Source organism: Pundamilia nyererei, unplaced genomic scaffold (assembly GCF_000239375.1).
Source record: "Pundamilia nyererei isolate P.nyererei 1_Seehausen unplaced genomic scaffold, PunNye1.0 scaffold00009, whole genome shotgun sequence".
In the NCBI taxonomy this organism is placed as follows: domain Eukaryota; kingdom Metazoa; phylum Chordata; class Actinopteri; order Cichliformes; family Cichlidae; genus Pundamilia; species Pundamilia nyererei.
Window position 1 is genome coordinate 5703616 of NW_005187410.1, and position 20623 is coordinate 5724238.

At 39.3% G+C, this 20623-nt stretch overlaps 3 protein-coding genes across 5 annotated transcripts in view; 1 reads left to right on the plus strand and 2 right to left on the minus strand.

Moving 5' to 3' along the window:
• The window catches only part of LOC102203773 (claudin-10-like), a 3346-nt gene extending 2410 nt beyond the window's left edge, over positions 1–936 (minus strand). Inside the window, exon 1 of the mRNA XM_005723550.1 lies at positions 620–936. Coding sequence (XP_005723607.1) covers positions 620–851 — 232 coding nt within the window. The 5' untranslated portion in view covers positions 852–936. The remainder of the gene's footprint in view (positions 1–619) is intronic.
• Positions 937–1916: 980 nt separating this feature from the next.
• On the minus strand, positions 1917–7331 carry LOC102204053 (claudin-10-like). The gene is made up of 5 exons (XM_005723551.1): positions 7118–7331; positions 2538–2699; positions 2381–2462; positions 2179–2283; positions 1917–2073 (listed from the first exon to the last, which is right to left on the minus strand). Exons 1-5 carry the CDS (start codon positions 7329–7331, stop codon positions 1917–1919), a joined length of 720 nt encoding a protein of 239 aa, XP_005723608.1.
• Positions 7332–9205: 1874 nt separating this feature from the next.
• Positions 9206–20623, plus strand: part of LOC102204640 (multidrug resistance-associated protein 4) — an 82302-nt gene continuing 70884 nt past the window's right edge. For 2 of the 3 annotated variants that reach the window (XM_005723555.1, XM_005723553.1), the window contains exons 1-19: positions 9206–9474; positions 9937–10047; positions 12698–12818; positions 12917–13141; positions 13228–13317; positions 13691–13854; positions 13957–14082; positions 14265–14514; positions 14611–14718; positions 14954–15043; positions 15388–15579; positions 15706–15800; positions 15883–15969; positions 16047–16143; positions 17251–17475; positions 17678–17809; positions 17959–17996; positions 18288–18382; positions 18806–18952. In XM_005723555.1, coding sequence (XP_005723612.1) covers positions 9401–9474; positions 9937–10047; positions 12698–12818; positions 12917–13141; positions 13228–13317; positions 13691–13854; positions 13957–14082; positions 14265–14514; positions 14611–14718; positions 14954–15043; positions 15388–15579; positions 15706–15800; positions 15883–15969; positions 16047–16143; positions 17251–17475; positions 17678–17809; positions 17959–17996; positions 18288–18382; positions 18806–18952 — 2467 coding nt within the window. In that variant the 5' untranslated portion in view covers positions 9206–9400. The remainder of the gene's footprint in view (positions 9475–9936; positions 10048–12697; positions 12819–12916; positions 13142–13227; positions 13318–13690; positions 13855–13956; positions 14083–14264; positions 14515–14610; positions 14719–14953; positions 15044–15387; positions 15580–15705; positions 15801–15882; positions 15970–16046; positions 16144–17250; positions 17476–17677; positions 17810–17958; positions 17997–18287; positions 18383–18805; positions 18953–20623) is intronic. The other variant, XM_005723554.1, reaches the window with a different exon arrangement.

Sequence of the window (20623 nt, forward strand, 5' to 3'; positions counted from 1 at the left end):
GGGGCTATTTCTTTTTTTGAGTGTCTTGTGTTCTTATTGCTTTCTTACTGCCATATGTTCAAGAAATTTAAAGTGTTTGATATTTATGAATACAAAATCCAATAAATATATGTTTACAAAAAAATTGGGTATAGGTAAACTTTTATGAACAGCTGCCACTGTCGCCAGAATTGGAAGTTTAACAAAATCAGAGCCAAGTCATAAAGTGAGCTCACTGAGAAAGCTCTTTTCTCTAATTTTTATATATTCAAAGTTAGCATTAGCAAATAAAGGTTAAGTATATTAAAGCAAGTCTGCAGGGTATTTTATAGACGTTTCTATAAATTCCCAAATATCTGACCTCTTTTCTCTCAAATGAGTTATAGTATCACTTTTAGGAACTGGTGCAAAGTCAACACAACTTTTAAATTGGATCCATAACAACAGCATGCTCTACTTGTTAATCAATAGCATTGCAAAACTAGGCGATACTATTCAAAGTGACAGATTAACAGACAGAATTATAGTCAGGAGTACAATTATTTGAAGAATGAGACTTAAAAACATTACTAATGACTGATCACCTGACTGCATGTACATAATCTATATAAAAATTATTGGTGAGGCAAATGCAACATACAAGCAACATTCCAGAGCACTGGGTATTCTCTACAGTTGGTCACAGCCGCAGAATCTGTGTAACAGTCGCTCCACAGGTTGGACCAGTACCAGGCCACTTTGATGATGTACGAGCCTCCTTGCCCTCCGAGTTTGGTAATCCTCCAATAGTCCATTGCCATGGTGCAGAGCACAAACAGCCATCCCAACGATGAAATCAAGAAGCCAGATATTTGGATCACACGTTTTCTCATTGTGGAAATCAAGAAGCCTGCTAATGCAGGTTTAATGGATTGTGCTGACCTTAGAAGAAGAAAATCTATTGACGTCTACTCTGGCTCACTAACTGTTCTACTGCTCTAGATTCAAGTAAAATGTGGCCCGGGTGTCCATTTAACTACGTCATAAGTGTCATGTGTTGATGAGGGCTCAGTACCACTTCATGCTGTGTTTACTGTAAACTTTTTGGATCATACCTTCTCCTGTAGATATTTCAAACGACTGTATTGATTATTGCTGTAGCAATATTTAGATGTACTTAAAAGGCTTCATCATGTTTGCACCTTGCTCGTTTCTCAAGCATATTAGCACATAATTTGAATAAGAAAGGGAAGATGACAGAACAGAATAGCTCATAATAATACTCTGTTAACCTGAGGTAATCACTTAAAAAAAACAAAAAATAAAAAAAACCCACAGACACAGAATTTGCTGCAACTTAGTTGTATTTACTTTAACATGTTTTAACTAAACAGAGCAATGTGCTAAGGAACCAAGAATGCTCATAATTCACTAAACATTTCATCATGTTTTTTTACCCTCTACAAGTTTGTACACTACAAAGGTTGTTTATGGTTACGTCATATTCAACAAGATAAATGGGTGTCTGTCATCATTTTAATTGCGGTCATTACAGATTAATGACAGACACGCAGAAGCTACATACAGCTAAAGACATAACCAACAAATCCAATTTTCTACATAAATAGAACGTGCTCATCGCCATAAAAAAGCTCCAAAAATAGAAAATGATGCAAGCATTTGATTAGAAATCTCTGTTGTGGGCCAAATGTTTTTGATTTATTGATCCCCCCAAGTCCAGAGAGTAAACTGTATCATAAAAACAAGAAAAAAAGATCCAGCTTCAAAAAACATGTAAGGATTTGACACTGATTTCCTGGTGAGATATGAATCAATATCAGTACATTCAACTGTTGTTTGACCAACACCACAAAGTCACACAGACTGTGCTATAATTAACAATTAATATATCTTCTAGTACCCAAACGTGGCTTTAACCAAAAGTGTATTCACATTTGTCACACATAAACATTCTTATCAAAGTGCTGGATCCTGGAGGAGGTGCTGTTGTCTGGAGTTAGCCTCTGATTTACAGACTTCGCCTGCCCTTTTGGGTAGGAGGAGATACGAGAATGTGAGGCAGCACCTCTGTAGATATAGTTTACCTCTCTTTTGCTGTGAAGAAAAAGACATAGCTTCATTTTTACATGCCAAAAACCATTATAATTCAGCAAACAGTGGCCTGTAAAATGTGCTCATGCGTAAGTCTTACTTACTAACCTACTGGTAAAAGAACCTGCAATGGAGAAGCATAACATGGTGCCCCCGAGAATACAGAGGACAGATCCACCCCAGCCAATAAAGAGAGCAGCTCCAAGTTCATACCTAGAGACAAACAGTAAAATTTAAGGATAATGTTTATGTCTTTAATGTTTAAGTCAAGCCACATTAAAAGACTCTGTAGGGCAAACATGCTCCTTACTTTTGCGCGATAAACATTGGATCAAAAAATTCTGATGTTATCCGGTGCGCATAGATGGAGCAGGATGAGAGTGAGCACAGGCCTGAGTAAAAAGGGAAATGTTAATTATCTTAAACTGCTGAATGTGCTCTTGCTCAAATGGTTCATCTATACTTACCACTAAGAATGAAATGCACACCGGCAAAACAGGCAATCCTCGCTTTGTTTTTGTCAGATCCTCCAATTTTTGTGCACTTCATTCCCACAAGGGCAAATATAGAGCCGAAAAAGCCCAGAATGACGGCGGAAATCATGAGTGCCCTGCAAGCTATGAGGTAACCTACAGGCATAAAACAAAAACCTTACTACTTAAATGCAACCACAGGAGTCTTTTTGCACTATGCTTCTTTTTTGTGGTCTGGACCACAAGGTCAATGAGCTACTGACCTCGTGGCCAACTTAACACATAAAGTAAGAAAAACAATTTGTCATGAGTAACCTTAAGTGGTTTCTGCTACTTTGTGTTAGTGTGTCTGCTTCTTTGGGTGAAAAAAATGCCATTGAAATGTAATTTCGAGGCAAACATTAGCCTGGAAGCTAACCACTGAAACTAGTCAGCCGTGAACAAAACTCCCTGAGGTTCCCAGTAAATCTTCTTTATTGTTTTCAGGTTCTGAGAACTAAGGCTAAACATTGACATATTAGACGATAAATGAGTTGGAGACTGGCTTTAGGGTTTGAATTATTCCGATGTAGCAATAAGCTTCAACGTGAATTTTCAAAAAAATGATTTAAAGATAAAAAAAGCAGAGGTTTAACCACATTAAGGAAAATGAGAAAGGATCAATAAAAACACAGAAAATTAGGTTAAAAGAGCATTTGAAAAGTCTTAAGATGCTATCATATACTATGGTATTAGTAAGCATACAAACATATATATACAAACACTAACAATAAATAAACAGAAGTTGAGACCTATGGTTTAAATGAATCCAGCATACTAGTAAAATCCAAGATAAATGATAGGTGTATAATAAGAACAGCTGACCATCCAGTGCCAGCATCGAGATAAATTCTTTGCAGTTGGATACTCCTGTTGAATCAGTCACACAGGTCTTCCAAAGATTTGACCAGTAGGAAGCTGTGGTAATGACTGATCCATCATCTGAAGACACCTTCCAGTAGTCAGTCGGCAAGGTAGAAGACTCCAGTATCCACCCAGCGGTAGAGAAAAAAAAGGCAACAATCTCCTGAAACATGCTGCTCATAATGCTGAGAAGAATCCTCCACTTTACTGTGGCTGGCAGTTAAATTGATGGGACCTGAAATGGACAAATGCTTCCCTGAGACTTGTTGAAAATGTAGCTAGGCTCTTGGCACAAGTAGGTTCAATGGATAGGCTGTGATTACAGTTAATGTGTTGTGAACTGTTATATTGGGAAGGGAGGAGTTTGGCCTTAAACTTCAACAGGTGGCCAGTGGTCCTTTATAGTGTTTTCCACCCACGGTACACGTCACTGTGACTCGCAGTCCTGCTGTTGGTGACTGAGAGTCCTGAAAAGTTGAACTGCGATGATCTCACAAAAGGGTTTAAAATTAAGCTTAGCACACATCCTCAAGCACAGTTTCTAGGTAGCTGCAGGTATGTGTGTGTTTTATGCGGACTGCAGTAGACACGAGGGGCACTATTTAAATAGTTTTATTAATAAGTAAAAATATTGACGACATAGTAAATTTTTTTTTACATATTTAGAGCAGGATTGTTTGCGCAGAGTCGGGCAGGGCAGGTGTATTAGTTATTATTGATCTCTGGCTCTCTTCCACAGCATGTCTTTTGTCCTGTCTTCCTCTCTTCACCCCAGCTAGTCACGGCAGATGGCCACCCCTCCCTGAGCCTGGTTCTGCTGGAGGTTTCTTCTTGTTAAAAGGGAGTTTTTCCTTCCCACTGTTGCCCAAGTGCTTGCTCATAGCGGATGATATGATTGTTGGGTTTTTCTCTGTATGTATTATTTCAGGGTCTACCTTACAATATAAAGAACCTTGACCCACATAGCAAAATTGGTATGGCCCGGATCTGGCCCACACAATGTGCTTACACGTGGCCCACATACTGCAAAGAATGACGTCCCTTTGGTGGCCCAGATCTGGTTTTCCAGAGGTGGCCCAAACATGGGCCAGCACAAGGCCAGTTGCAGACACACTGCTGGCCCTGTGCTGGCCCAGAACAGTTTCAGCTCTGGCCCCAGATGTCAGCCTAATGTGTACCTTAATCAAGCCAAGTAATAACAACATGTGCCAGAACACAACAGTGCAAAAGTAACATGACAAAACTCAATGAATGGACTGATTCTTATATAGCACTTTCCTACTCTCTCAGATTACTCAAAGTGCTCTATACAACATGCTCATTCACCCAATCACACACTTTCTCTAAACTGAGCGCTTCTTAACTACTTCCATGCACATTCCCACTCTTGACATGGAGACTGGAGGATCCAGGGATCAAACCACTAACCTTCTGATTAGTATGTGACCTGCTGTACCGCCTGAGCTACAGCCACCCAGTGGTAAACGCGAGCAAACTCTCACTAGGTTTTGGATAAAGTGTACACTCACAAACCTGTCAAACCTGCATTTGAAATGTTGGTTACCACAGCAGTATAGTATTGCAACATGGCATTTGGGTCTTCGAACTAAAATAGGAAAATAGGAATATAAATAGTGCCATCATTGCCAGAACTGGCCCACATCTGGTGGACATACACCCTTCCATGATACCAGCCAGTCAGAAGTGCCAGCTTGATGCCAGATCTGGGGAAGACCTGTTTTCTATGAGCCTAGGCCACATAAACCAAACCATAAGCGGGCCAGATGTGGCATGCCATCACATAAACAGTGCCATCTGCGCCAGGCCTGGCCCATATCTGGATGACATACCACTTACCATGCCAGAAGTCAGCCCGCAGTGCCGACTTGACACCAGATCCAGGCCAGACCTGTCTGCTATGTGGGGAGGTGACTGTTGTTGTGATTTGGAGCTGTATAAATAAAATTTAATTCATTGAACAAATACAAACAAACATTTTAAAAGATACCTTATATTTTTCACCTTGCACTGGGAAATCACGATCAGTATAGGCAACAGTTACCACCACTTCCTCATGCACTTAAAATAGCCGCATTTAGATAACTTATTAACAACATGGCATTCTCTCTGATGTCTTACCTCAGACGAATGTCCCTTGAGTCAACAGAAATGTGTTTATAGGAGATGAACAAAAGGGCGATCAGGGTGTCTTTGACAAAGGCCAACTGAATTCAGTATGTGAATTACAGCTCCACCTGGTGGCTGTACACTAGTATCTCCCACCTTCATATGGAGGGACCTTGTCAACTAGTTGTTTAGATTTGCATTGCAAACAAGTAAAAATGACTTTGCCGAAATTTTAATGATAAAATTTCTTAAATTGTTGGTGTACTGTTAGATTTTATGTCAAATAATTTAAAAAAAAGCTGATTCTGAAAAAAATCAGGAAAACTATTAAAAAAAGAGATCAGAGTCCTTTAAACTCGCTATACACCCTCTCCAAAATGTGAGCAAAACCAACAATTAAAGGGAAATGTGAATATCAGGTGAAGATCACAGACACCACAAAGAAATTTCAGATAATATTTGCTGAGATGAAGGGAAGGAGATGACCGTGTAACTATAAAAGAGGAACAGGATTTACAGAATTTACATAAAGGCTTACCTGAGAATCTATTTAATATAGTTAACATATAAATTGTTCAACACAACTCTCAGATACTCATGAGACATTCTTAAAGTAGGTGCCTTGGACATGCAAAATTAAAAATTTAACTCTTTGGAGTTTTTTTCCCACCCATCTTTTCTGGGATTCTTTTTGTCGATATTTTGTAGAATGTGGAAAAATAAATATGAAACTGGTAATACTGATAATATGTGGCAAACAAACAAACAAAAAAGGATTAAACATAATTAATTTTGGTATGTTATAGACATAACTTAAATGCATTTTCTTTGAATTTTTTTTGTTTCTTTCCATTGTGAGAAAGTAAAGCATTTTAGTTATTTTAGTATTTTATGCTTATTTTAGACCTATGCTGTCGTTTTCTGTCTTTCTCGCCTGTTAGTGCTTACATGTCTTGGGTTATTTCCCCTGTACCTGGACCCCAGAGACACCCAGTTTGACATTTCCTACAAAGAGGTTACACATTTACACATTTGCCACAATCAGTCTCTGAAATGCAAATTGTCAATTGAATTAACTGTTTGATTGCTTTGTATTAAAGGCCCATTTTAATGGAAATCAATCAACTGTACTTGTGGCTAAAAAAATGTTAGCAACAGAAATAACAAAAGATAGAGTTCAGAGACTGTGTTACATAATCTACTGTGACAGATACTGAATGCATGCTTCCATGAAAAAGAAAATAATAAAAAGTGCATATCTTACAAAATTCCATTAAAAAAAATTTCAAATACATTTTTGAATTTCACCTTTTAAAGAATTTTGAGGACTTTGCTGATAGATTTGCCAATAGACAAAAAGTGACACATTTGTTTCACTTAGTCACCACACATCAAGACTATTTAAAGAAGCAATTCCGCAGTATCCACACTGTACCTTACAATAAATTTATAGCTCAAAAAGATTATCAACATAATGCATGTGTTATTTAACCATAAACATAGATGTTCTGGCTGTTTGGGAAATATAAGATTTCTGATCTAACCTTCTAGCTGTAAGATAGTATGATGTGGTCTGCAGTGCAGAGATCCAATGGCATTTCCAGCACAGTTGTTCCACAGACCCTGGAGCACCCACGTTGCTGTGATGACTGAGGAAGCCCGGCTGGTGGCCCTCCATTCATTGGACACTGTGGCACCGATAGTGGCTCCTAACCCAGCCACACCACCGAGGAATGCCAAAATCTGCAAGCCTGACATTTGTTGGGTTAAGGTATGTTAGCAGTCTTTTAGTAGCCTGAAGAAAGAAGAAATAAAAATCCTTTCAGGCTAGCAAATTACACCGTGGACATGTGTTTCACTGAGATGATTAACAGACAAAACATCTTGCCTGCACATCCAGAGCTGAGGGGTGGACGCAGGTGTCTGAGAGTGAAAGAGTAAAGGAAGTGGGCAGTTAAGCATTACATTTTGAAAGGGACTCTGAGAAAATCTCACTTAGTTTGTCCAGGTTTTCATCTAAAAATACTGTCAAGTAACACATTAACATAAAAAATAATAAAAGAGTAATCAGTAATCCTAACAAAATGAGAGTCAAAGTGACAAAGTCCAGTTCTTGTTCATCTGCTTCTGTTTAGCAACTGAATGTCTAATGATTTGCAAGCTCATTTTAACATATATGTTGTTTGTCATGTCTCCTGGTTTCACTCAAGAGAAATCTGTCAGACTTATCTAAAACAGAAAAAAGAAGAAAAAAGCTGATATGTGTTCATTCCAATACTAAATCAACCTATTGACTAATGGTTCAGGCATAAAGCCACTCCTGCCAAGTCATGTTGACATAAGAGTCAGATTAAAGCTTCCCTCTGGAAATGAGATGAGCCAATAATAACAACAGTCAGCCCTAAACTGTGCCCAGTGTTGCCCTTTTATCAGCTGTTACAAGTCCCACCTTCATTGCATGAGCAGTGTAAATGACTACTGAAACTATCTGATAGAAGTATGATACCTACTATAATTAAAATGCATATTATCAACAAATGCCCTTAAAAAATATAAAATTAAAAAAATAATCTATGTTTACTGCATGTTTCAGCTGCTAAAGTTGGAGCAGGTTTTGCTTACTTTATATGCAGTTAGAAATTTTAGTCTAGTTGAGGCCGGTCGTTTCCAAATGATTACCAGATAAATGAGAGGGGCTGGAAAAAAACACAAAGGCCTGGCACTTTCCCTGCTTAATTTTTGCTCTTGTACTGAATTGAGATAATTTGATAAATAGTTTAGATAAAAACTCGAATGGACTGGCACCTATTAGAGCACTTTTCTAGTTAATTTGAATACTCAAAGTGCTTTGTAGCTACAAGTGCTTTGTAGCTTCATCTGCATAGGCACCTTTTTCTTTGCCTAAGTGCTTTGAACCTAACATTCCCACACTCTGATGGATGCATCAGAAACAACTCATGGTTCACTACCCTGCCAGAGGACATTATTTAGATGCCAAAGAACACTCAAGGAGCATTCAAGCCACCGACCTTCTGATAAGTTAACATCTTAAGCCACAGTGACCATGAGACTTCTGAATTGGACACTGCTCACTTCTTAGATTCTGTATTTTGTAGCTTGTCACATGTCAAAAATGTGTAATGTGCATTTTAGAAAACTTATCTTAGAAATGATTGAAAGATATATTATTCCAACCTATTATGTGAAAACAGAACAGAGGTTCACAACAGAATTGTGAATCTAAAAAGTTGCTTCAGCTGTTGAATAACTGTAAGTATGTTTTGTGTACTCGATTACTTAAAAAAATGTATTAAAGTTGACGTACAATACTCAAATAAACGTGTACTACTTAGTTATTCCTCCCAGTGTTTTCCGTTATTGACCATTTAATTGAATGCACTGTAGATTCATAAAGAAGAGTCATCATGTACAATGGGTGCATGATCTCTGAACTACTGAGCGATACATTATACTATTTACTACAAGGTACAACATGACACCATCCCCTCTTGGGATCTGTAACAGACAGCAAAGAAAAATGTTTCTCATATGAAGCAGAGGGAGCCTTGTAATGGACTCTTGTATCAGCCAATCTGCATACAGTGGGCGGGCCACGCAGCGTCCGCGCTCATCGCAGCCAAACCGGCTGACAGCCACCTGGGATAATCCCGTGCTGGACGTCGGCAGGTGTAGTATTGACAGTAGTCGGAGTCTACCCCAGCTGCTCAGCTGCTCAGTCAGTGTTTCCACTTCTCATTGTTTATCGACAACCCCTCTGCCACACAGCAGGCAGAGACTGTCTCCAGGTTGCTTTTTCTGTTTGGGTCATGGAACCTCCGCGGAAGGAGGCGAAAGATAATCCTTCGGCTTCAGCTAATCTTCTCTCCAAGATTTTCTTCTGGTAAGAAAACCGGCCTCACGCTGACAGCTTTCTGTGACATTAACCGAGTGAAGAGCTCTCCTGTCTGACAGTTTGTGACCACCCAATGAGGCCTGTCCATGGTTATTCAAGGTCCATCCCTTGAATAAACCACACTGTTACCGAGTGAAGTTTGTTACGTGGTGTTGAAAATAAGAGTTGTTCTAGAGTAAAGTGCCGTAAAGTTGAAATATCAGTGATGCAATGACAAGTAATGTGTAATAATGGAGAATTAGCATTAGTTTTTTAATTAACCCATTTTATTTACATTATATATGTACTGTATACATGCAGCTATTTAAACTAGGACAATATGTGTGTATTAAAAAGCATAAATGTGGTGTGATTAAAAAAAAGTACTGTATTTACTTATGACTTTAAAATGTAAACAAAATAAAACAAAATTATGCCTAAAAAAGTTGCTTCTGTTTACTTTTCCTTTAGTTGGCTAAATCCCTTGTTCAGAATTGGACACAGAAGGAAGCTGCAAGAGGATGACATGTACAAAGTTCTCCCGGAGGATGCATCTGATCGACTTGGAGAGGAACTACAGAGGTCGTTTAAATTTATTATGTCTGATTGTACTCAAGGTTTTTGTTTGGTGCTTCTTATAGAATCAGTCTACCAGTTTTCCCTCATTGTAATAAAGGCACCCTTTTTTTAACAGTGATTCCACTGAAAGTCAAGCTATACAAAGTACTAACTGAACAGTCTCACGTGCTAATAAATTCAAACACTGATTCAGACAACGGTTCCGACTTTTCAGCAACTCCCGCTTTCATATAAGGTCGAGTATTACAGCACAGAACCAGGGTCATGAACAGAACTCACATTCACATTTGCCAGCATTATTGCTTTATTCTCCGGTACTGTATCCTGTGACATTTTATTAGATAGCACAAAAGGCCGTTCTATCATGCTTGTCCTCTCTGAGCAACTCTTCATGGAGTGGGTTTTACAAACACTGCCGTTCCAGCTTTTGTGGCCTGCCAGTGTCAACTAGGCCCTTGTGACCTCTTTACCTTGACTGACCCACTTCCCTGCTGGTGTTCACTTCCATTTCAGAGCTTTTGAAGAGGACAGACACAAACCACCTTTGGGCCTTTCTTGCTGCCAGCATCAGTGATTGTGGAAATGGCAGTGAAAATGTCAGCTTAAAACTGTAGAAACATCCAGCTTATGGTAACACTCACTACAAATCTTTTTCTGCGCAAATGTCAGCATTTGGCATTCAGGACCTTGTTCACTTCCAGTACTCTGAACTACTATATATTGAAGCTAGAGCTGCACACTCATGGGAAGTACCAGTTGAATTGAAATGACTCCCTTCTCCACTGCTAAAACCCCTGTGTGTGTGGAGAGGCTGCCCCCTTTGACGAAGTTTAGCATCAAAAGTGTGCTCTGGAGATGGGCCCATCTATATTTAGATGGTAGTTCTGAGGGCATAAAAGTTATGGTTGACAGCAATCTTTTGTACGCCGCAGATGTTTAAGCATTAGTGTGATACATGAGCAGGTGTTCCTCAGAAGACCGAGAATGTCAATACAGGACCAGACTGTGTTTGAAAAACAGTCTGCAAACAGTGTTTTATAAAGTTGCAGTGCAGAAATCAATCGGTAAATCTGAGAGTTAAGCGGTGCAGAATCCATAAGCACTGGTCTGCAGAGATAAGGAATAAAGGGATATGGTTAAATATTCTTGACAGAGGGTATGTCTGCTGTTGCCCAAAACAAATGCACTGACCTAAACGTTTTACCTTGCATTCAGGGGATCTGGGATTTTCCTGGCTTGGTTTACTTACCTGCAGAGGGAAGGGTAAATTAGTGCAAAGTTAATCTAAGTGACCGTCTTAGGCAATCCTGATGGGAATGGTCTTTTCCACAATGAGTATCCATAGTGCTCAAAGGATCAGTGAATAATTTGATGAGTATAAAAACCATTCAGAGTCAACAGATCTCAACTCAATTAAACTTATTTTAAAATGTGAAACTTTCTCTTTAGCATGTATTTTAGAAGAATGATGTTTCATCCCTTCATTAGCATCTTACAAACATCTAATAATGTCAAGGCTTTTCTGAAGACAGTGATTTTTACAATCAAGTATTTGGCTAAAGAGCAGCATGGGTAAGGAGCTTGGTCTCATGTGGGAGATGGAGAAGTAGTGCTATCTATATATAGGTGGGCTCACCTCCAAGCACAATGTCAACCTTAATGCCAAACACTCTCACAGGGGGCAGTCCCTCCCATAAATCGGTGATGTCCAATTAAAGAGGTGCCAGGAAGTGGCAGGGACCTTCATGAGTCTCTGGTTGGCTTTTACGCAGCTGGGTATTCTGCTATTGGAAAAGAGTACACCTTTGTCTGGTGCATATAGCATTTTAGAGTACTAGCAGAAAGTTGAGTGGTGAATTCTTCTCTTTACTACAAACGCTGATGTGGCATTGATGTCAAGGAGGGCCTGATGACCGGCCTGGAATTAAGCATTGAGAGCAAAGTCTTAGTATGTAACAATAAGGGGTGTTACAGTAACCACTCTAATAGAAGCACAGAGCAAGAATGACCAGAAGGTTTTTGTCTAGCTTCTTGACAAAATTTGAAATTAAAGTAAACATAAGCAGGGAAGTGGGCCAGACAAGGTAAGGAGGTCATAAGAACCTTATTGGCAGGTCACCAAGGCTACATTCACATCGGTTGTGAAATAGTGAATTGTTGAACTCTGTTGGAATTGTTTGGAGAGGATAAGAATAACTGAACAGTTTTTTGTGCAATGTTAAATACATTTTGAGAGGGCCGAGGTTGATGGTAGATAAAGCCGCAGCTGGATTCACGAACCTGCTCCTGCTTTTTACCTTTGTTTATGTCTCAGGTTGATATGACAGGATGTGATCGTGTAAAATCCAGACAGCTATGCAGTGTGTATGCCACATACTGTTCACATTGTGTAGCATTGTATTTATTGTTAATATTATGTATCAGCAGTAGTGATAATAGCGATAATAGTGATCCATACCTGGTTAGTTAGTATAAGCAATATAAATTAACAATTATAATCCTTCACTCTTCTCTTAAAATACACTAAGTAGAAATTGATTTTGCTTCTTTCCTGGGGAATCACCAGCAGTGTATTGCTTTATTACTGGCTTTGAAAATCTTCCTATCAGGAGTATTAATTGGTTTTCTTTCTATTTTCCGACACATTTCAAAGGTACTGGAATCAAGAAATTCAACAGGCCGCAAACGATTTACGGCCGCCTAAACTTACCAAGGCCCTCATTGAGTGCTATTGGAAATCATACTTGCTCATTGGATCGTACATCTTTATAGAGGTATATCAAAGTAACAGTGAAAGTGCACAGCAAGAAGTGAGAAGCTTTAAAATGTAAAATACACTGACATTTCTGTTTTACATTCCCTTTGCTATCAGGAAGTCATCAAAGTCATTCAGCCAGTGCTACTTGGAAAGCTGATCGAGTACTTTGAGAGCTACGACCCAGCTAACTCACCTGCAGTCTCTGAGGCGTACATCTACGCTGCAGGCATCTCACTCTCAACCATCAGTCTGACTGTCCTTCACCATCTCTATTTTTACCACGTCCAACGAGCTGGGATGAAGATTCGCGTGGCCGTGTGCCATATGATCTATCGAAAGGCGAGTCATTATGATATGCCTGCAAATAAATGCCATCCTCTGAATTCTGCCGTGGTAAATTGAACTTACACCTTTGTTCCGCAAAGGCTCTGTGTCTTAACAGCTCAGCACTGGCCAAAACAACTACAGGACAGATTGTGAACCTCTTATCCAATGATGTCAACAAGTTTGACGAGGTGAATGAAAATATCTGCACTCAGCTTCCAGTTTAAATGCTACCTTCCTGAAAGCTATATTGCAAAATTTTTCTTGGAACTGTTTTATACATATATTGATTGATTTATTTATTTTGATTATTTTGAAGTCTCTGCTGTGTGGTGCTGCTGAACTATACTGTAATATACTGACAGGTGTTTCTATTATTTTGTCCATTGTATTTATTTGACTGTTGGTGTTAAAAGAGAAACACGAAGTTATAGCCTTATGTAGGTTTTTCTGCAGGGATTTATTATCTTGTATCTTTGAGTTAATGTTTTTCTTTTGACTTGCATTATAGATGACCTTACTCTCTTTGCCTTTGCAATATTTCTGCTTATGCTTTTCTTACAGGTCACATTATACTTGCACTTTCTGTGGATCGGTCCCCTGCAAGCAGTGTCTGTGATAATATTGTTGTTGTATGCGATCGGCCCGTCGTGTCTCGCGGGAATGGCTGTCTTCTTCTTTATGATGCCAGTACAGACCATGTTTGGACGTTTGTTCTCAAGACTGAGGTTTGAAGTCTTTTGCCAGATTCATTAAACATGCCATACATGTGCTGTTTTTCCTCCACGTGTTGTGTTGCATCGATTCCATAGTTTCAGTTTTTCTCTTAGGGCTGAAACAGCAGTCTTAACAGATGAGAGAATTCGCACAATGAGTGAAGTCATTTCTGGGATCCGAGTTATAAAGATGTACGGGTGGGAGAAGCCTTTTGGTGCGCTGGTGGATGAGGTCAGAAGGTACAGTTGATCTAACAATATACATATTCAGCCTCCAAATGTCTACCTGTAGAGGTTCAAGTGTGATATTGTAAAGTTATTTTTTAATATGAATATTAGAGTGAGTTAGAAGGAAGATTACTGTAAAGTGCAATAAAATAAAAACTGTGCCAAACACTGCCATCCTATTTTGTTTTCCACAGAATGGAAATCTCTAAGATCATGAAAAGCTCTTACCTGCGTGGCCTGAACATGGCGTCTTTCTTTGCAGCCAGCAAGGTCATCATCTTTGTCACCATCTGCGTTTATGTACTAACAGGGAACAAGTTGTCTGCCAGCAGAGTGTTCATGGCAGTTTCCCTCTACGGGGCAGTGCGACTCACCATCACGCTGTTTTTCCCCTGTGCCATAGAGAAGGTCTCTGAGTCTCTCATCAGCATAGAAAGGATTAAAGTAAATATATTACAGTTAGAGGCTATATATTTTCCAGTAGTGTGTTCTGATTACTTTGTATAAAAACTAAAACAAATAATCTACTATTCTTGTAAGCAATTTCTTCTGCTGGATGAAGTTGCTCCTCAGCATCTTGGCCTTCCTGTGGCAGAGAAGAAGGACTGCATGGTGAAAATTCAGGACTTAATATGCTACTGGAATAAGGTAGGAAACATTTTGGGAAATGCGTCTTTCCCTCTCATCCTAAATATGTATCGCATGCAATCTTTTGAGCCCTCGAAGCATAGCTAGTATTATACACTATGCTACACCAGCTGCGATGCTTGTGAGACAAATTTGTGGTTTTGAGCTATGCATAGTAGGTGAACCAAGAATTAAATAAATTGTTGTGTATTTACTACACACACCGATGTTCAAACTGGCTTACTTTTTCTTACAGACTCTTGAAACTCCAACCTTGCAGAACGTGTCTTTCGCAGTGAGATCAGAGCAGCTCCTGGCAGTAATTGGACCTGTTGGAGCTGGAAAGGTCAGGTCTGTTGTCAAGTCTCAGATTTAGTGAAGCACACACATGACCATGAGCCTGACATGGGTTAGGTAACTCTAGATACTTCTTACTGAAAATCTGTTGTGTTTACCACCAATTTCACAGCAGAAACCCTGCCTCTTAAGTTTCCTTATTAGTATATGATGCTTGTTTAATACATACATACTAAAATGTCCTCCCTAATTAGGAAACAGTTTTTGTAGGTTTGCTAGGTCTCTCGACTCCAGTTCCATGCTGAGTTCTCTGAGCAAGAAAGCGATTTTAAAGGTATTTCCCAAAATGTAAATATTGCAGTTTAAACCTAATTTTTTGTTTGTGCATTTCAGTCCTCGCTCCTCAGTGCCATACTGGGAGAACTGAGCCAGGAAAGTGGTGTCATCAAAGTCAAAGGAGAGCTTACATACACTTCTCAGCAACCCTGGATTTTACCTGGTACAATTCGAAGCAACATCCTTTTTGGCAAGGAGCTCAACCTCAAGAAGTATGATAGAGTACTGAGAGCCTGTGCCCTAAAGAGAGTGAGAATCACCTTGAAGCATGCTTGTCAATAATACAGTCTTGTAGCAAAGTTAGAGCTATTTTGGCTTTCAGTACTCTGGTGCAAATGGGAATGTTGGGAAAAGTTGCTTTTGTACCCTGATCAGGACATGGACCTGCTGCCAGGTGGTGACCTGGCGATTGTCGGGGACAGAGGGGCCAATCTCAGCGGAGGACAGAAGGCAAGGGTCAGCTTAGCAAGGTGTGCTGGACAACAATACAGAAAAATGCCGCCTTATTTGGTAACAGTGACAGAGATAAAGTCTGTGTGTGCGTCTTTTTAGAGCAGTGTACCAGGATGCAGATATCTATTTGCTTGATGACCCTCTCAGTGCTGTGGATGCTGAGGTGGGCCGGCACCTCTTTGAGGAGTAAGTCCTGTTGCCAGCATCTTACTGTTGTTTGTGAAAAGAAGTTGCCAGTTTTTCATGTTATTTCTTCTCTGCAGGTGTATTTGTGGACTTCTGAGGAAGAAGCCTCGTATCCTGGTTACTCATCAGCTACAGTATCTGAAGGCTGCCGATCAGATCGTCGTCTTAAAGGAGGTGTGAGCTTGAGTTTTGAGTTTTGATACAAAATATCAGCAACTTTATTAGGTACACTTATGTAACTTCTCATGAATGCAAACGTCTAATCATCCAGTCACATGGCAGGGTGTCAGTGCATTTAGGGCCAGGGCCAGTAAACAGGGCAAAATTGCATTTGTGTTTAGCTTTTTGGGTGATTTATAAAAGTTGGGCTGTTTTCTAACCACAGGGGGAATAAGTTCATGTCAGTATCAAGCACAAAAAGTATGACAGGCTTTTTTGGTGTTAAATATCAGCGCGATTAGGTGTAAATTGTGTGTTGCAAATTTTAGCCAATCAGTTTACACACTTGATTTAATAACTCTCCTCTATATATTTAGCAAAGGAACTTCCAGGAGAACATGTGCAACAGAGTCAGTGGCAAAAATCTCTGAGTTCGATTGGAAAAACGTTTCATAATCTGAAAAGGGATGAACTGAACTAATAATATGATAACCAGTACATCCGCCGTTCAAGGAGTTTTAATCACAGTTTGTATTATTAGACATAGATTTTGGCCACTGCTAAAAGTTTGTTATTTTGTATGATGTATTGTATCTAAAAGCTCGCTAACACTTCAACAGTTCTATACCCCAAATTATTATGTTTTAAAACAAAGAAAAAATAAAATCAACCTAAAAAATGAACTTCTGCTCCTTTTTTTGTACTTAATATCTCCATTTAAAGATGAAATTTATGAATTCCTGCCATCTAATTAGTATACATGGCCATGTTCAATGTAATATTATATTGATTAGCATTAAACTAGCATTAAAGCTAGGCAAAAGGCACAATGTACTTTTCTACTTTAACAGGAGTGTTTCGTAATAGTTTGGTTTTTTGCAACACTGTTGCCCTTTTGCAATACATTTTTTGACTTTGAGGAAAATAAGTTAAAAATAAGTTAAAATGCCAAAAAAAAAAAAAAAAGCCAAAACTGTTCATTTCTTTGTCTACGAGTTTGTTATTGGTAATATTAGCAGTAGTACATTTTCTTGAGCCTACATTTTATGTTGCCTACAGAATCTTTATGACAATATAAATCGGCTATGCCGTTATTAACTGCATTTCTTTTCTCTCTGTCAGGGCCAGATGGTGGCCCGAGGGACCTACAGTGAGTTGCAGGGCTCTGGACTAGATTTCACCTCTCTGCTCAAGGAGGATAAGGACCAGGACGAGCAGAGGCAGAACACCACTCCTCTCTCAGGCCCCGTCTCCGGCCTCCCCCACGCACTCTCTGACAACTCATCTATGTCTTCCCTTTCTTCCTCTCGTTACTCTTTGATTGAGGGAACAGAGCCACTTGCAATGGTAGGTGTATGGAAAGCACTAGATTTTAATTGGAAAAAGGTTTTTAACCAGGCATGTATAAAACTCCTCATGTGCCTGCCTGCTGTGCATCCTTTAAGCCACTAGAGTGCAGAAGAAGCTAACTTTTCCTGCTTACCGTTCACTACAGCCTGCTTTGAAGTGTTGCTAGATGACTGGAATTGACACTAGTGTCTATTTCTAGGTAGTGCAACCAACAAAGGAGGAAAGCCGCTTTGAAGGCAACGTCGGCCTGCATATGTATGTGAAATATTTCATGGCAGGTGCTAACTTCCTGGTCCTCTTGGTCCTCATTTTATTGAATGCCCTTGCACATGTGAGTTTACTTTTTACTTTCTATCATTATTGCAAAAATACAAAGGATTATTAATTTTTAACATAAGATTATTTGTAGTGACATTAGCAGTTTTGTTGTTTTCTTAATGTTTGACCTAAAAACATCTATGTTTTGTTTTGTTTTTTTAGCTTACATTTGTTCTGCAGGACTGGTGGCTTGCGTGCTGGTGAGGATTTGTTTTTTTGCAAAAATAAATACATTAAGTAATTAAAAAAAAATCAAATAATGGGATTCATAAGTCAACTGGGCGCATTTACCTGGACTGAAAATGGTTTAATAGAACATAAGTGAACAAAACTGTCTTTCTTGACTTTATCTGTCACTTGTTGAAACTGACCTTGTGCTTCGAGATGGGAGGAATGTGTGTTGTGTAGTGCCTTCACGTTGCAGCTTTATTCCTTTGTTGTGTTTATTTGTCCTTGTGGATTTTTGTTTCTTTTGTGACTTGACTCGACAGGGCCTCTGAACAGAAGCACATCAGTGTGACCGAGCACCTCAATGGCAGCTTCCCTCGGCAGCTGGACCTTGACCTGTACCTAGGTGTTTACGCAGGTGAAGCTCACTGAGCGCATATTGCTTTTTGTGTACTCCTGAATCTCTGAATACCGCAGCCATTCAATGAACAGATCCACAGTTCTTTGGCTGTAGCCCAAGGCCTTCAAGGCCCAGTGTATGTGTACATGGGCCTCAGCTGTACAGCGAGATAGCAGTGCCTTTCTTGTTCTCTGCCGTTGGATTGCTCCGATTGCCTCCTTGTGACTCTCAGCCTCTTCACTCGCTCAGGCTTTGTGCTCACAGTGGTAAATCAGCATTCAAGTAAATGAAAAGAAAAAAAAACACAAATGAAGAGGAAAAAAATGTGTTTTTGTGCGTACAGTATGCTCAACAATGTCACTTGAAATGCATAGCTAATCACAGAACAAGCACAAGGATAAGACTATAGTGTGCTGATGTTAGTTTTTGTATTTTTGTCAGGTTTAACAGCCACTTCAGTTGTGTTTGGCTTCGTACGCAGTCTGATCTTCTTCAATGTCCTGGTGAGCTCGGCCCAGACCCTTCACAACAACATGTTTAACGCCATCCTCCGGACGCCAATACGTTTTTTTGACATCAACCCAATTGGTAAGTGGCTCACCAGCCTTTCGCGTTCACATTTTAATGACATAGCCTTTTTTATAGCATGGTCAGTGATATGAGATGTTTATATCCAGAAGGACCTGCATCCAGTCGTTGCTGGAACATCTGGCCACTAGAGAGCAGACTGCTCCTTACTTTGTCATGTTTTCATCCACTTAAAAACATTCAAATAGTTTTCTTTATCCTCTATAATTTGTCATGGCTATCAGGTTTCTTATGATGTAATCATTTATACATTCATGTTTTGTTTTTTATTTTTAATTAATATTTTAATCTGCTTAATTAAGATGTTTTACCCATGTTAGGTTTTTAAACAGTCATGTTTTATTTAATGTGAATAAACAATATAAACAACTCATAAATATTTATCTAAGATGTATAATCATAATAAAGAAGTTTAAAATGAAATGATTGTAAAAGTCACTGCTGGCAGGTAAAGACTGTGCAAGCAAGATGTTAACTGTGTCAAAACGGTGGTGATATGACTTCATTTCTTAGCCATAATGTACTTAGAACCAGCAAAGAAACTGCTATCTATTTCATTGTGAGCCTGAACAAAAACAGCAAACAATCAGATTGAATATATGGTGTTTGCAGTAGATCTTGGACGGTGTTGCGTGTGGATTATAAAGAAGTGTAAATAGAGACATATTTGCCTTGTGCGCTGTATCAGAAATGTTGATTATTTCATTAGCTTTGTAGGCTGGAGCTGCTGGGTCACTGAAGCTGGCAGATGGACGTCATTTTAAAAGTGAGCAAACACTCCAAACGTGTCTGACTTTACTCAGGGAGGGAAGCAGTTCTTTTTTCTTTATTTTTTTTAAATAGGCGTCAGTGAATGTGAGTGGATAATTCAAGATTTGCTTAAATTAGCTTTTTTTCCCCTCTTCTCCATAATTTATCTCCATAATATTAGTGCATTAATTAAAGACCTGTTTTAATTAGGTGAAGTAATGTCACTACAATCTGTCATTCATATCCAAAGTCAACTGTCAAGTGGCCCACTTTGATAACTTTAATTTTTCTGGAGCATTGTTCACCCGTCAGTAGATAATTACTCTGCCTAATCTCCTCATAGTGACATGCGTGTACAACACAATCAGCTTGGGTGGGAATTCTCAACAAGAAGGGGAACTTGTATCTGTATAATGAGTCATAATAAGCTGGTAACACAAGTCTAAATATGATTTGAGGGTGTTCAGGAGCTTGTGGTTTCTGCTAGCATTAGAAGTGGGTGTAGCGACAAAGCTTTTCTTTGCAAAGCTGTGTTTGGAGCAAACACCGCGTGTCTTAATCTTTGACTTTTGTTTTTACTGCCGCCGTTGTGTTATGCATTGGACTACCTGGCAGCTTATCTGGGTGTGCCTTGCTCGGTAATCTATGCACAGGAGGAGAACAAACACTTTGAATAATGTAATAATCTGTTTAATAGCGCAGCAAAGGAGAGGCTTAACAGACACTGCTATCTGATCGCTGTTGTGCTGCTATCAGTAACCATTGTGTGACCAGTCCAGTCATTACAGCTCGGTTGCTAGTCTGGCAAACAACACTATGTTTGACTGGATTTACACACACACACACACACACACACACACACACACACACACACACACACACACACACACACACACACACACACACACACACACACACACA

Excerpts from the sequence above, each read along its gene's own strand:
- LOC102204053 (XM_005723551.1), bottom strand. The coding sequence starts at position 7,331 with ATGTCAGGCTTGCAGATTTTGGCATTCCTCGGTGGTGTGGCTGGGTTA. Across the intron at positions 2,700-7,117 it reads TACTATCTTACAGCTAGAAG|GTTACCTCATAGCTTGCAGG; the intron begins GTTAGATCAGAA and ends TTATGCCTGTAG. Across the intron at positions 2,463-2,537 it reads TGTGCATTTCATTCTTAGTG|GCCTGTGCTCACTCTCATCC; the intron begins GTAAGTATAGAT and ends CTTTTTACTCAG.